Source organism: Dreissena polymorpha, chromosome 11, assembly GCF_020536995.1.
Source record: "Dreissena polymorpha isolate Duluth1 chromosome 11, UMN_Dpol_1.0, whole genome shotgun sequence".
Classification (NCBI taxonomy): domain Eukaryota; kingdom Metazoa; phylum Mollusca; class Bivalvia; order Myida; family Dreissenidae; genus Dreissena; species Dreissena polymorpha.
Window position 1 is genome coordinate 43,872,999 of NC_068365.1, and position 16,814 is coordinate 43,889,812.

The 16,814-nt window shown below is 35.6% G+C and overlaps 1 protein-coding gene across 1 annotated transcript; it reads right to left on the minus strand.

Annotated features, from left to right (window-relative positions):
* Positions 1–3,540: 3,540 nt before the first annotated feature.
* Positions 3,541–12,506, minus strand: LOC127850024 (lambda-crystallin homolog). Its single transcript, XM_052382764.1, has 6 exons — positions 12,321–12,506; positions 11,646–11,880; positions 10,297–10,458; positions 9,341–9,535; positions 8,302–8,407; positions 3,541–4,290 (listed from the first exon to the last, which is right to left on the minus strand). The coding sequence occupies exons 1-6, from the start codon at positions 12,365–12,367 to the stop codon at positions 4,052–4,054; spliced, it is 984 nt and encodes a 327-aa protein (XP_052238724.1). The 5' UTR covers positions 12,368–12,506; the 3' UTR covers positions 3,541–4,051.
* Positions 12,507–16,814: the final 4,308 nt, after the last annotated feature.

Sequence of the window (16,814 nt, forward strand, 5' to 3'; positions counted from 1 at the left end):
CTCCCCCGGGGTTTTGATAAATCCACTCTTTTTTAGGTTCACTCCGTCCACGTGAATTTGCCTGATTCGGTCGGGGAAAATTGCATAAATCAAAGGCAGGTTAGGGGACGAAGCCAGATGCACTACTGGTTCGGGAAACTCGGTCGCAGACATGAAATCAAAGTTGCAGTTGAACAGTTTTATTTTGCAATTATCACTGTCTCCTAGAACTACATCCCCGGTAGGCAAAAATGCAGCACAATTTATCGTACATTTTTTCTCATACGGCAGTTTCACGTCATATTTACCATCCACTATCGCGTAACGCTCCTTAGTCCCCGCTGAAGTACCTTTCCTTGATTTTCGCATTTTCCCATCTGCAGTCCCAACCTGGTTATTTAAATGCTGCTCCACGGGTATACAATTCCCCATTGTGTATTTTTGTATTAACGCTTGAAATAGTATACTTAAAATTAATCCGCCTTAATTCCTTTATCCGTAAAGATAACAACTTCCAGTGTTCAGCCGACCTGGTTTATTGATCATTATGATCGACAAAATGTCAAACTTAATTATTACAAAACTTAATTATAACATGCATTCTCAATTATACTGTTTTCTCTAACGAATCATTGTGTGCCATTTAAAAACACAATTAACATAATCTTTTTACATATGAACACCGATCGTCAAACAGGTAGCGTGAGGCATATTAAGGTATTAACAAGATTTAATATTTCAAATCTGTTCAAATTCACTCCATGACCATTTTACCTTGCCTAATAAGGTCAATGCTTTAAATTACCCGTTTTTTTGTGCCACCAAGTTAATCATATTGGAATATCAAAAGAAAGCGCCGAATATTCTACACGTGAAACTTATTGATTAGCCAATAGATACAATAATGACAGTGTTCAATACTTAGATTGCGACTTGGTGTATTGTTTTAACCTTTTCATTCAAACTGAATGCGAATTGTATTCGTTAAAAGGCGACGACAGACAATACAAATGTTCATAATGGTGTCTCGTTCTAGGATGACGCGTGCGTGTAAAGCGTCATCCCAGAAGTATCTTCTTAGCGAAAATCCAGTTTAGACGGAAAGTGCCGTTCTCGATTAGCCTGTGCGGACTGCATATGCTAATCTGGGACAAAATTTGGCGCACATGCATAAAGCCTCTTTTTCCAGCAGTGAGATGTTTGTATAATGATAAACTTAAAGGGATCTTTTCACGCTTTGGTAAATTGACAAAATTGAAAAAAGTTGTTTCAGATTCGTAAGTTTTCGTTTTAGTTATGATATTTGTGAGGAAACAGTAATACTGAACATTAACCATGCTCTAAAATAGCCATTATATGCATCTTTTGACGATTTTAAAACCTAAAAATTATAAAGCGTTGCAACGCGAAACGATTGAATAATTTGGAGAGTTCTGTTGTTGTCGTTAAATTTTGTGAAACTACGAAGATTGCTTATATAATGTATAAAATACGTCAAGGATGTGTACTCGGCGGAATAGCTCAGTAGGCTAAAGCGTTTTTACTTCAGGACTCTGGCAGGACTCCAGGGGTCACTGGTTCGAAACCTGCTCCTGGCAATGTTCTTTTCCTTTTTTTATTTTTTTTTCTTGATTTTTTACTGGAGCTTTTATGATCCAATGTTTACATTTATCAATATAAAGCATTTAATGAATAAGTTAAAAAAATGCCAAAATCTGTGAAAAGGCCCCTTTAATTGATGTTTTACGTTAACTCAATATATACTAATGGATTATTAAGTATTCTTATGGAAACACCAAAATCGTTCAAAAAACACAATTCTCTGTTCTCTGACAGACAGGCTAAACTTGCTATAACTCCACTAGTTATGCATTTATTTTGTGTACATTCACCAACATACCCAAATGTTCATAATTTAGTTTAGTAACTTCATGTTAGAATTTAGATAAATATTGCCGTTAATATGTCTCAATTATTGCATTAAAGAACAGCTAATGTATGTACATAAATTATCGTTACGAGTTTCTATACCAGCTATAAAATACGGAAGATGTCGATAATTATGTTAAACAGATACGTTAGATCTTAAGTTGCGTGTTGTACAAATTCTATTCCTAAGTAAATACACTGAAAAAATCAATTTCGCAGCTGAATAACGTTATTGAGTTATGTTGTCTTATGTCAATACGGTTGGTTTTCGCATAACACCGGGCAAAATTATGATCAAAAAGTATTCTTTGAAACGAGAACAAAAACTACCTCTCAAAATAGTTTGAACTCCTGATAATATGAATACATCAATAATCTTAGAATGCAACCACTTCTGAAAAGTGCAGAGAAAATTGAATCTCGAGTTTGCAAACACTTGCAGATTCTGATAAACAACAAATATATATTATTACCTGCAGTAATGTTACAAAACACGGTAATTATGTATATTTTTCTTGTGTTTAATTTGGAGAAGTGTTAATTGCCTTTCTAATACATGTAATAATTCTTTGAAGACCCGATCATGATAATTGAGCCTCGTTCTGGGAAAACCGGTACTAATGCATGGCCATAATGTAATACCAGATAAGCCTGTGCAGTCAAATGATGAAACTCCATTTAAAGTGGATTTTTGTTTTAAAAAAGACATACTTAAACAAAAGATTCCATAAAAGTGGAAAGTGTCGTTCCAGGTGACAATTCAGTTACATGCATTACGCCCAGTTTTCCCAGAATATAAATAACACAGACACGGGATTTGGAGTAGATTGAAGGGGTGGCTTCTAAAATCAAACATTTTTCTCCAACAATACGCTTTATTATGTACTACAAAGGCACATATACTCCACTTGTTACACAACAATATAACTTTCAGCAATCCACTGCACACAGAAATGTTGGTAAAAATCCTTATTAGGCGCATATAGATATCATTTTATATACAAACGGTTGCAACACGATTGCATATAAAAATTATTATGTTTTTTATGTTCCAGTATAAAATATTCTCTATTGCATAATAACATGTCTTAATGTTTCATACACACCAGTATTAGTCCTACATTAAATGTTAGTATGTACACTATGGTTGTTGCATTTCTCTTCTGTTTTATCACTTTCATTTCATATGCTATTGTCTATTTACGGATATAACCGTGTAAAACAGGGGGTATATTCAACATATTTATACGCAGAGTTTACTGCATTTATATAAATTATATGTCGAAGGGTTCGGTATTAAAAGCATAGCGACGGGCTACATGTACTTTATACGAAGATATGTTTTACCATTAAATAGTGATTTTGTTAGTTTTCAAATATCTACCTTCTCCCTGAGTGGTGATAGGATTTCAGTGAATTAAATGAAATTCAGTATTATATCCTTACAGTTACAGCACTGTTAATACATTTGTTATTTAAAATATTACACATACCTGTATGCTTATGTCTTAAATATATAAATTATATATACATATATATATATATATCCACCACTTAACTTTTATACTTATTTTCAGTTCTCTGTTACATATCAAACCCGATTCACTTTTAACAACATTGTATAGACAAAAATACTTTATTCAAAATTTTAATTGACCAAATTTTGTCATGTTGATAAAGCTTTTGTTCATTTTGCTTTACATATTAAACATTGTAAAATGCATATTCATGTGTAAGTAAAGTCAAATGTATCATTCCTGCGCACATACTAATATCTAACACATGGTTATTCATGTAGTTTCAATACAATGTCATCAATGGCATGTGGTTGATACTGCATAATATCCACACCGCATACTGCTAAATTCATGTATTCACATGAAATTGTGGCGATTAACATATGAGCAGTGTTCAGTGAAAAGGGGGTTTATTGCATGTTTAAACTTGATTTTGCTAAGAAGAGACTTTCTTCAAATGAAAAATATCATAAAAGCGTAAAGTACCATCCCTGATTAGCCTGTGCATTAGAACCCCTTTTCACAGAGCAGGGCTCATATATAAAATAAGCTGCATTCTGGGAAAACTTTGCTCAATTCATGGGCATTTAATTGTCATCCATGATTAGGCTGTGCAGTCTACAACATCACTTTAATTCTTCATTCTCCGCTGACTTCTCGTCAGATTTCAGCTTTGACAGTTTGGCCAGCATATTGTCCCTCCACGCCCGTCGTTCCGGAAGTTTCTGCAAAGGAAGACTGATTGCCCAATCATCTTGAATCTTCTCTGCAGTGGGTGTGTCATAGAGCACAGGAATTTGGTGGAATGTCTCCTCCTGGACTCTCACCGCCCCTTGGGCGTAACGTTCGCAGTAGTCCTTGATACCTGATGTAAGTCAATACAAAGTTCAAGGTCAAAGTGTCTTGATACATGAGGTAGGTCAATATAAAGTTCAAGTTCAAATTGTGTTGGTACCTGATGTAGGTCAATATAAAGTTCAAGATCAAAGTGTGATGGTACCTGATGTAGGTCAATATAAAGTTCAAGATCAAAGTGTGCTGGTACCTGATGTATGCTAATACAAAGGTCAATACAGAAAAAGCAACACCCTATAACGTTTGTAAAAACTAGACCCAACAATAACTTGGCCTAAAGTCAAGATTAACAAGATATGTCCTTGTCAGAAACACTATGTCCCCTACTCCGCCGCTTTAATTTTTTTTCATCATTCAGCAGGTACAGGTAATTATCTCCCTAAAAAGCTTATTCTTTCCCTTGGATTTGTTTTTTTGACCTTTGACCTTGAAGGAGGACCATGACCTTTCACCACTCAAAATGTGCAGCTCCATGACATACACATGCATGCCAAATATGAATTTGGTATCTTCAATATTGCAAAAGTTATGGCAAAATGTTAAAGTTGGAGCAAACAAACAAACCAACCAGCAGACAGGGCAAAAACAATATGTCCCCCACTATGGTGGTGGAGGACATAATTAAAAAAAGTTATGGCCAATGACAATAGCTCGGGTTTAGTCCGAAAACAGCCGAGCTAAAAAATGTGGTTGTCAGAAACACTATGTCCCCTTCTGCGCCGCTTTGAATTTTTTTGTTTGTTTGACCTTTGACCTTGAAGGATGACCTTGACCTTTTACCACTCAAAATGTGCGGATCCATGAGATACAAATGCATGACAAATATCAAGTTGGTATCTTCAATATTGCAAAAGTATTCATAAAATGAGGGATTTTGGCCACATATACTTGACCTTTGACCTTGAAGGATGACCTTGACCTTTCACCACTCAAAATGTTCGGCTCCATGAGATGCACATGCATGCCAAATATCAAGTTAGTATCTTGAATATTGCCAAAGAATTCATAAAATGAGCGATTTTGGCCACATATATTTGACCTCTGACCTTGAAGGATGACCTTGACCTTTCACCACTCAAAATGTGCAGCTCCATGAGATACACATGCATGCCAAATATCAAGTTGCTATCTTGAATATTGAAAAAATTATTGCAAATGTTAAAGTTGGAGCAAACAGACCAACAGACCAACGTACAGACCAACAGACAGGGCAAAAACAATATGTCCCCCACCCACAATAGTTGGGGGGGGGGGACATAAAAATTGTATCTTTACACTGTTGACTGAATTCCTATGTAAATTATTTTTAAAAATATTTATTTCTCTTACCCAGTTGATAACTGTATCTTATGTAGTCACATAATATGGAAACTTGTATAACATGTAAGATGAAAGACATTAGTCATAACTTTTATCATAAAAAATTAACTGAAATCATTGTACACAAATCGTCTATTTTTTTATATTTTAAATTAAATACCAGCCACATATTCATTAAAACTAGAACAGTGATTGAATATCATAAACAACCCTACAATGGCTCATTTTAAAAACAAGCGTGAATTACTGAATTACCGTTAGTCTTACTTTAAAGCAAAACATAACAATTAACAACAAGAGGGCCTGATAGACCTAAAGTCGCTCACCTGAGATAACAAGATATTATTGGGACAAATCTTCTGACCAAGTTTCACTAAGATCGGAAAATAAATGTAGCCATATGAGGAAAAATCCCCCCCCCCTCCTGGCAGCCATGTTTTTCAACCAACCGGCATCATTTTTGAACTTGTTTAAGATATTATTGGGATGAATCTTCTGACCAAGTTTCATGAAGATCGGACAGTAAATGTGGCCTCCAAGATTTTACTATAGCCATATAAGGAAAAATGCCCCGCCCCTTGAAGCCATTTTTTTCAAGCAAACATAATTATTTTCGAACTCATCCAAGATATCATAGACACCAATCTTCTGACCAAATTTCATAAAGATTGGACTATAAATGTGACCTCTAGAGTGTTAACAAGGTTTTACTATAGCCATATATAACAGGAAAAATGCCTCGCCCCATTGGTGGCCATATTTTAAAGCAACCAAAACCATTTTCAAACTCATCCAAGATATCATTGGGACAAATCTTGAGTGTTAACAAGTTTTTACTATAGCCATATACGGATAAATGTCCCGTCCCCTGGCAGCCATGTTTTTCAACCAACTGGCATCATTTTTGAACTCGTCCAAGAAATTATTGGGATGAATCTTCTGACCAAGTTTCATGATGATCGGAAAATAAATGAGACCTCTAGAGTGTTAACAAGGTTTTACTATAGCCATATAAGAAAAATTGCCCCGCCCCTGTGGTGGCAATGTTTTTCAACCAACCGGCATCATTTTTTAACTCATCCAAGATATTATTGCGATGAATCTTCTGACAGAGTTTCATGAAGATCAGTCTATAAATGTGGCCTCTAGAGTGTTAACAAGATTTTACTATAGCCTTATATAGCCATATAAGGAAAAATGCCCCGCCCCTTAGCAGCCATGTTTTCCAAGCAAACTAACCATTTTCGAACTCCTCCAAGATATCATTAAGACAAATCTTCTGAAAATATTTCATTAAGATTGGACAATAAATGTGGCCTCTAGAGTGTTAACAAGGTTTTACTATAGCCATATAAGGAAAAATGCCCCGCCCCCTGGCGGCCATGTTTTTCAACCAACCGGAATCATTTTCAAACTCGTCCAAGTTATTATTGGGATGAATCTTCTGACCAAGTTTCATGAAGATTGGAAATAAATGTGGCCTCTAGAGTGTTAACAAGATTTTACAATAGCCATATATAGCCATATAAGAAAAAATGCCCCGCCCCTTGGCAGCCATGTTTTTCAAGCAAAGGTTACCATTTTTGAACTCATCCAAGATATCAGTGGGACAAATCTTCTGAGCAAGTTTCATGAAGATCGGAAAATAAATGTGGCCACTAGAGTGTTAACAAGGCAAATGTTGACGCCGCACAATGCACAACGGACAACCAACAAAAAGCGATCACAAAAGCTCACCATGAGCACGTTGTGCTCAGGTGAGCTGAAAATAAAAGGATCGTTGTTTATTAAAACTAAACTTATAATCGTGTTTCGGCTTAAAATGTATTATCTACCATACTAAATAATATGCCTAACAAAACTTTCTTAAACCCGTATTATAAACAAAAAGCAGAAAACTTAAAAACTTGAGTACTAGTAAAATTAATCGCATAATGTTGTTGTCAGCTACTTCACATTGATCACATGCAAATACAGAAAGATACATTTTGATTTTTTGGATAAATTGCCTGAGTTTAGGGACACACACTGTGCAACCAATAGTGTGACATACACACCACTAATATCTTCAACTTCTTCAAGGTAGAGATAACATTTCAATAACTTTTCATGCTGATGCACACACTGGGAGACAATATTACAACATAAAGTACACATGAACAATGAAGTCTGTATACAAAATCTGCTTAAGTTCAAGGGCAAATAACTCTCTTAAGAATACAGCAACATACATGACGGTTTAAATACTGCACTATCAAAAAAGGTTTGTGTTGAATACATGTATTATGAGAGACTAGTTTGCCAAATAAGGTATACAAGTGCAGCATAACAAACCAACAACTGCAGCCTGATATACCAACATCTTTAGCGGGACAGACCAACGGACCGACCAACCAGCCAATTGAACTGACCGACCGAGTGATCACACTACTTCATTTCAGGTGACATAATTGAAATGAGCATCTTTCTGGGAAAATTGGATTAATGAATGTATGCAATGTGTCGTCCGAGATAAGCCTGTGTAGACTGCACAGGCCCATCAGGGACGACACTTTCTGCTTTTATGGAATTTTTGTTTGAAGAAAGTCTCATTTAAATGCCAATCGAGTTTAGGCTGGAACACCACTTTCGCACATCCATTAAGCACGGTTTGTCCAGAACAAGGCAAATTTATCCCTTGTTCTGACTGCTGACAACTCACCATTGGCATTGAGGTGCATGGTTTCCAAGGGACCAATGAAGGCGTAACGCATACCCAGGCCATTCGTACACAGACTGTCAATGTCTGCCGCACTTAGAAGACCTGTCTGAATATGACAGACAGTGATTATATTTGGACCTTGCTGTGTGAAAAGGGGTTTTAATGCATGTGCGAAAAGTGTTGTCAAAGATTAGCCTGTGCAGTCCGCACAAGAAAATCATGGGCGACACTTTCCGCCTAAACTGGATTTTCGTTAAGAAGAGTCTTTCTTTAAACAGAAAATATCATAAAAGCGGAAAGTTTTGTCCCTGATTAACATGTGCGGACTGCACAGGCTTATCTGGGACAACACTTCAGGCACATGCATTTAACCCTCTTTTCACAGAGCACAGCCCATTTTATACCAGTTCTTCAGCCAAATCTACAAAGAGTATATTAACCCACCATGTAAACTGAAGGTTCAGTCTGTGACTTATTTGCTGTAATTAATACATATTGTCAGATAGTTTCAGCAATCAATTAATATTTTGAAATATAATTAATAGACTATAACATAAATGTACGATACAAATATAGTTATAATGCTAAGCACACAGGTTTGTGCTCTAAGAGAGTTGCATTCATAAAGTCTGGCAATCTGATGCCATTCTTAATGAAGACTTTCCAGAAAATCTCGCAAATAGATAAATATATAAAATCAATATTATTAAGGCTAAAAGGTTTAAGTTACAAAGCACTGCAACTCCAACTTGACAATAGAACCTTGTTCCGAAAAAATGGGCTTAATGCCTCTGCCTAAAGTATATTCCCGAATCAGCCCTTAAGGTCCGAATCAAGGACAACACTTTTCGTATATGGAATTTTATGTTTAAAGAAAGTCTTTGCTTAACAAAAATGAACTGTAGGCATGAAGTGTTGTCCCTGATAAACATGTGCAGACGGCACAGGCTAATATTTCAAAAAAAATTATGCACATGCATTAAGCCCATTTTTTCCAGAAAGAGGCTTCGATAGTGTTACAGGAAACTGTCTTGCCCACCTTGTACATGTTCCAGCACTCGTTAATACATGCATACTGGATCCTGTTTAGTGCAAACCCAAGACACTCTCTCTGTAACGTGATTGGCGCCTGGCCGATGGCCTTCATCAGGTCTCGAACCTTGACCACTACGTCAGGGGAGGTAAATGGGGCTGGAACTATCTCTACTAGTGGCACAAAGTAGGGCGGGTTGATCTTCAAGCATGCAAGTTATTATTATGATAATTATATGATAATTACTTTATATTACTTTGACCAGTATACAATTATAAACATTTTGTAACACTATTTTACAGGTTATTATTTACATGACTAAACAATACTTGATGAAGTTGTAAACGGATGGCTACATGTAGCATGTGGAGTTTAAAAAAACACTGTTGCCTAAATCAGAGGCAAAACTGGAATTCTGACTGTCAAGATTGCATTGTGGTTAACAAACAACAGAAATTGCATTCATACGGTTAAGCATGCTTGATTATTACTCTAATGCTTGTTTTGCAATGCCAAAAGTAACAGATACCAAGTTGCTTGCATTCAAACCGTTAATATCCTTCATGTAATTATATTTAAGATAGAAGCAGGCATACTTGACATGTGATATTTCTATACGCTACCATTCCTTCCTCTCAATGACATTTGGACAATCAGACATGAATAAGCCTCATTCTTTAAAGACTAAGCTAAATCCATGTGCATTAAGTGTCATCCCATATTAGCCTGTTTGTTGCGCACAGGCTAATCAAAGACAACATTTTCCACTTGTATGTCACTTTTTTGTTTAAAAGATGTCTCTTCCAAACAAAATTAAATATTAAGCAGAAAGTCTCGTCCCAGATTAGTCTGTGCAAACTGCACACACTTATCTGGGACGGCACTTAACGCACATGCATTAAGCCCAGTTGTCCCAGAACGCAGCTTCAATGCATCTCGACACCCCAATTCCCGCCACTCACAGGATGCGCCACGAGGACATTTTGCATGTGTGCGAGACCGTCAGCAATCATGGAGGCACACAGACAACTACTGGAGCTAGCCAGGATCACGTCATTGCCGACCAGCGCGTCAAGCTCTCGGAACACCTTTTGTTTCAGCTCGAGGTTTTCTGGGACGCATTCCTGTCATGGATCATAGAAAATGACTTATTTGGGCTGGCTCTGGGTAAACAGGGCTCAATACATGTGCAGTCAGAACATGCTAATCATGAACGACACTTTCCGCCTTAATTTTATTTTTTGTTTAAATGAAATTTCTTCTTTGCGAAGATTGAAGTCTAGGTGGAAAGTGTCGTCAAACACTAGCCTGTGCAGTCCACTCATTATGGAGGTTATAAATATGTATAAAGAATTTATATAATATTTATCTTCAAAAAGACATTAAAACATTTATAAAAATAACATGGTTAAAGACAATTACCCACACAAATGTTAAGTAACATAACATAATTATGTATTTTAATGAGTTTGATTTGTGCTATTTTTTCAGTGTAGGTACAAAATTATAACACGTGTTAACATGTGGTATTTAATTCTGGAAGTATATAAGTTGTAGAAAGCTATGTTCCAAACCATTCAAATATTGGTTAAATGAACATATCTGAAAGATACTCAATCAAGTCTAACTACATAATTTGGTGAGATAGATTCAACTGATCTTTTTTTACTTTCATGATTTTTCTAAGAAAGTTAGAGCAAGGTTTTTTTGGCTTTTAATGTTCAAGTTGTTAGCACAAAGAGGAGGTTAAAACTAGGAGAAATTTGTAAAGCAACATGCAAGGGTCTTAACTACTCAAAATCTGTTGTTTTTTACAGGGCACTAATTGAGGTATGAAGCAAAATTCTTTGGGCTGTAATAATTGATACCATGTTTTCTCCATGAGACTGATGTCCTTGCATATATAAGAACATTTCTAGTCCAAAAGAATATTTATAAATAAAAAAGGGAGAAAATGAATAAAGTTATAAATGATGTTATGTGTATTTTAAAATAAGATTTAAAATAATGTTATGTACATGTATCAATGAAATACAAAATTACATATTAACTATCTATAGTAAAGGTACATTATTTAAGCAATCATGTAAAATAAGATTTAAAGTAATGTTATATACATGTATATATATATTTCAATGAAATACAAAATTACATATTAACTATTTATTATAAAGGCACACTGTTCATTAAATCATACATGCCAATTATAAAGGAAAATTAATTATGGTAAATGTATAAGTTTTTCTTGTAACAATGGAACATTATTTTTTAATTAAATATTAAAATTAACATTTAAATAAAGATATTTAACCTGGACATAAAATGCTCCATTCAAGCATTCCTGCAAGGAGCCAGTCCCTGATATTCGTTCAGCTTGTTCCTCAGCTGTGCCGGTTCCCTTTAGGAAACCCTTCTGTTCATACTTGGTCAGCTGGTTCCTGGTTCCTTCTAGGGCCCGTTGTAGCTGCCCTGGTTCCACGTCATACATGCTGGTCTGGTACCCTGCACTAGCAAACAGCATAGCCCAGTTCTGACCAATAAGCCCACTGAAACAGACAGAATTGGTCCATATCAATACTCACTGAGTCTTGATCCATTAACTACCTGACACAAATAATAATAAAGGCTGAATTAAAGAAAGGATTATTAAAAAGAATTTGTTTGTTGTTTTTTCAAATTAAATTACACATCTAAGTAAGTGAATGATAAAAAACCAATAACAAAAAGTTTTTTTAGTTATGAGACCACACAGTAACACTGAATTGTTGTGCTGATTTACATAACCAAAAGCCAAAGCTATTTACTTGTATAGAAATGAGTCAACAAACGGATCCGTGAAACAAACTCTGAAAATGTAATTGAGTGAAACAAATCCATAAAAAGATGTAGCTTAAAGTGATGTTATTGGGAATAAATGTATGGGATAAAAATGAGTTGGACACCGGCCAAAGTAAATAAATATATTGTAGAGTTTTCTTCATGTTACCTTCCAATAATAGCAACTTTACGTTGTATTGGTGCATTTATCTCCATTTTAGCTGTGTTGTTTCCGAATGAAAACAACAGAAAATCGTAGAATATGGGTTGACAAATAGGCCTATCTATTAAATTTCAAGAACGGTGATTTTTAACACGCGTCTCGTGTAAATGGTCCTGTATGTGAAACGCCCACTCGAGGTCAAAATTCAGAGCGTTCAATTGTTTCCAGTAACGTTACGATCTATTTTTATAACAAACTTTTAATGAGTTTGAAACGTTGCAAGCGAATCTGCACGTGTTTTTTTTTATTTGGAATGTAGGCTTTTATTACCGTTTAGCAAACGGAAAAAATAACGAATTCAAATTTCCGTATTGACGAAATAGATGTAGTTTGAAAACGTGGTGTACGTTAAACATTTTATTAAGCTAATCGGATATTTGTTCTATAATAATCTCAAACAAATATCTTTGAAAAAAAATTCGGCGTATACACTTAAAATAAAAGTTGAAGAATTGCTGTATTCTTTTCCATTTAAAAGTGGCATATCCACCGAACGAAATTGTTGTTATGAACTGCACGTAGCATATATATGACCACATAATAGTGTTCGTACATGCAAATTTTTCTACGGTAATGACATTTACCGATAGGTTTTCATTCATTTCGTTGCCTGTAATTCGTGTTATTTGAGATCAACGAAAGCAACATTATGTAATCAACTTTTCACATGTCGAATGACGATTTACTTACCCAGCAATGACCCTGAAAGTCCTGGGGATGAAATTTACTTGTAATTAATTTGTAATTGTTAATGGGCTAAAACGTGTTTCTGTGTTTCGCATCAACATGCAGAGAGTGGTCCGCATTTCCCTACACTGATAAGTGTAACGCCCTATACTACAAAGACGCGGTACTGTTGCCAATGTTTCGCGAGATTATGCTAAAATCAGACAATGGATTGAATGAAGCGTATTCATTCGGATAGTCTGGCGTTACGTGAATGTCATTTAAGATGAAAAGCTGGATTTAACAGTAACGCCGAGAAATGATTAGCATAAAGTCGCCGCTTTGTATGCCGATCCGATTTCTGTTTGTAATGCAACTAAGTTCTGAAATGAGCCGAATAAGTGTATCCAACAAACTCAATGTCCGTCTGTCCGTGGATCCGATACTTTGTGTCCGCGCGAGATAAAAGGAAGTAATGGTTTGATTTTGATGAAACTTTGTTTGTTTTTTACAGTTAAATGCTTAATGTTTAATAATAAAAAGTGTTTGGCTTTTGATAGCAAACAATGTACGAAAATTATATTTACCGGAAGTTAAAGACGTTATATGTAAATGTTTTTTTGGAGTCGGGCATCGTCATCAAATGTTCTTTATACCCATTTTGTCAAAGATAATACTAGTATTCGATGTAAATTGACGACCAAACGCAACAAACGTGTCCTGAAAATATTTGTGTTGGCTTTTATTGAGGAGGCAATTACTTAGTATATCAGACTGATCTGTGACAATTTTCAAATGAAAGCATACCCCTGTTTACCCAATTTTCTTCAAGACTTCGTCACCAAATAACATATAAATCCAAACCATTTTACAATCATTCTGGAACTGGACAGAAGACTAGCTGCATGTCCATTTTTTTGAAAGAGTAGAAATCATTCAACATTAACATGTTGAAGTCACAATGGCGTCGATGGATATGATGTCAACTTGTAATAGGGATGTCTCGTATTCGAACCCCACTTGGCGATATTTGTAACAATCGTCAAGTATTTGTTGATCCGAGGAAACAGACTCAATTGCCCCTCTGTAAGCAAAAGTTTTTAGTGTAAGCTATCGAACTTTGCCTAATATGAAACCCTCTCCACCGCACAATCTTTCTTATTATGTAAAGTGCACAAAATGAGAACGATTGACCCATTTTCGCCTACCTCCGTTTTTAAGACATAACGCAATTTGAAATATCGATATTATTCAAAAAATATTTTCAACAACTTGTTTTCGCAAACCAGTCGTTGACGAATTTTAGCGTTGAGGCAACAATCTTGAAAACATCCGTTTGCTCGCCGCTCAGATAGTTGACGGCGATCGGTATAGTTGGTTAGCGACCTAGGCTTTAATTGACAAAACTCTATTCACCAGCCCTTATGTTTGTGTTCACGTAATCGGAGATAAACACCTTCATCACATATATTAAACAAACGGTTGCTTGGACGCTCAGAAGCTTAAAATGCAATCGGTTGCAGTTCAAAGTCTCAGATGGACTAAGATGCGTCTACAGGGCCCGTAAACCGCTCTACCGTGTTCTCCACGAGAAGAGTACGGAGGCAGCATATGATGATCGTGCGGCAAGTTCACGTTCCTATTTGTCCGAAAAAGAGGATACATATCGCCTTATCGGATTATTTTAATATCACATATCCATATTGCCACACATGTATTAATTGTAAGGTTAACATGCGATGCGCGTATTGTACTCATTACCACAAAAGCGTTGAAAAATGGCTTGACAGTCAGATTGGTTTCCTCGAACGAATGAAGATTATTTTCAAATCAGACATCAGAAAGAGCTTCAGTTGCATATTCGCTCATCGCATGGGCACTGTGCTGACTTTTATGGGACATCATATAGGCCCATGCGTTTATTTTTTAATCTTCGAATCTATACGTAGCCAAAATACTAGTATCGTGTCAACTTGCTTCTAACAATCTTGTATATCGTTAAATCAAAGCGCTGAAGGCACTGAAGTTGTTCGCTATTGCATAATCTTAGACGTAACTCATTTTTCAAAATTATGTTATTGCTTTTTAAATCGCAAGTTTGAAATGAACACAACTCATTCGAAATTATAAAGAGTGTGTCTCAACGCACAGGTCGAAATGTTATGAATGACCAGTGCTGAGCGAAAATACCACGTGATTAAGACGCAGCAGATAGTGGACTATTTTAATCATTCATAAACATTCTTCCGCGACAAGTATATTTCTAATATTGTTTATTGATTCTTTTCTATATACGCTCCGTTCAAAAATATTTCATTTAACACGATATTCACATTATGTTTCCATTTGTGAATGAATATATTTGAAGAACTCAAACCTTTGGCATAAATTATACAACTCTTTCTCGGCCCGGATGCGGTACATGCGGCAGTTATCAGGTTTATCGTAGTTAAGAAATCGGCTCGAAACGCGTGGTATTAACCTTAGTTGTTAGCAAGCGAACAACCGAAAACTATTCCTATTGTTATTCACTGTTCAAAATGTTGCCTATATAAAACTGGTGGCGACTCCACGTTGGATACTCAGGTTTACTTCCCGTTAGCCTGCCATATCAGATATGGAGATGAGCGGAATGGGTTTGTGAGGTCGATCACGATGGCAGCTACCATTCGAGACAATGTCCGTTATTGATAGACTGGTAAATATATCGTACACTCTGGTGCACGCCTTGCGAAGGTAATTCGTGGACATCTCGACTAGTAGTCCGCTTCACGTAAGGAGTTATGACAGACATTTGCTTACAACTGCGTATTTTTTTAGCTCTCAATAGCGTGCGTTTGGTCGTTGCTGGATATATAAATATAGAAAAAGTCATAACGACTGTAGCCGGGTTGTGTATATAGAACACAAGAGGGTTGTGTATATAGAACACAAGTGGGTTGTCATTTATATTCTTTATTTTATAGATGTCTATAATATTGAAAATGATGGCATGAAAATTTGTACAAAAACAATTATGAATAACTTATTCAAATTGCAATAATTTAACATTGCAATGAAATACATAATAATCAAATACATTTATATAACAATAAGCTATACAATACAATGCAATGTAATACCATTAACAATAAAAATAAACTCACCAGCGTCCTGAGGTCTTAAGTTTTAAAATAAAAATTTGCTGACAAATGGAAAATACCAACATCTATCTCTTACGAGACTTTATGATGGAATATCATAAACTAGGGTATAAAACCATTAAAACTCTATAGTAAAAACATCTCACATAAAAACATGCAGTGTTAGTGAATCATTCACTCACCAATTAGCACCCACACTGATACTCGCTCACATTAGTGCATGGGTTAGTAATATTGAAGGATAAGTGTCAGAATGAATACCCTGTTACATGACGGTAATGGTTTCCACCTAAATATAAAAGATGCTTGTAGTCATATCAACGATGATTGTTTTCATCTCTTTATGAAATAAATACATATTGAATCTAGGTTATAAGAAGCACCGGTATGTCTATACCGAAATCATTGTTATTATTTGAATGCCTAAATTACTGGAATACATTAAGGATAGTATGATCATATTTCCTCGTTGTTGACAAAAAACGTCTCTGGTTATTTACAGTATTCATGATTTTAATGCATTTTGGATGTAAACCTCATTTTGAAGAGCGCAAAATACTTATCCGAGACGGCGAGAATTAACTACCTCTACTCAACGAAATGTGTGGAATTTAGCGATCAGTAAATTGAT

Bases quoted from the DNA above. Each gene is read 5' to 3' on its own strand.
- LOC127850024 (XM_052382764.1), bottom strand. From the start codon at position 12,367: ATGGAGATAAATGCACCAATACAACGTAAAGTTGCTATTATTGGAAG. The intron at 11,881-12,320 runs GTAACATGAAGA...TGTCTGTTTCAG, and splicing joins AAAGTTGCTATTATTGGAAG to TGGGCTTATTGGTCAGAACT. The intron at 9,536-10,296 runs GTGAGTGGCGGG...GCATGCTTGAAG, and splicing joins ATGTCCTCGTGGCGCATCCT to ATCAACCCGCCCTACTTTGT.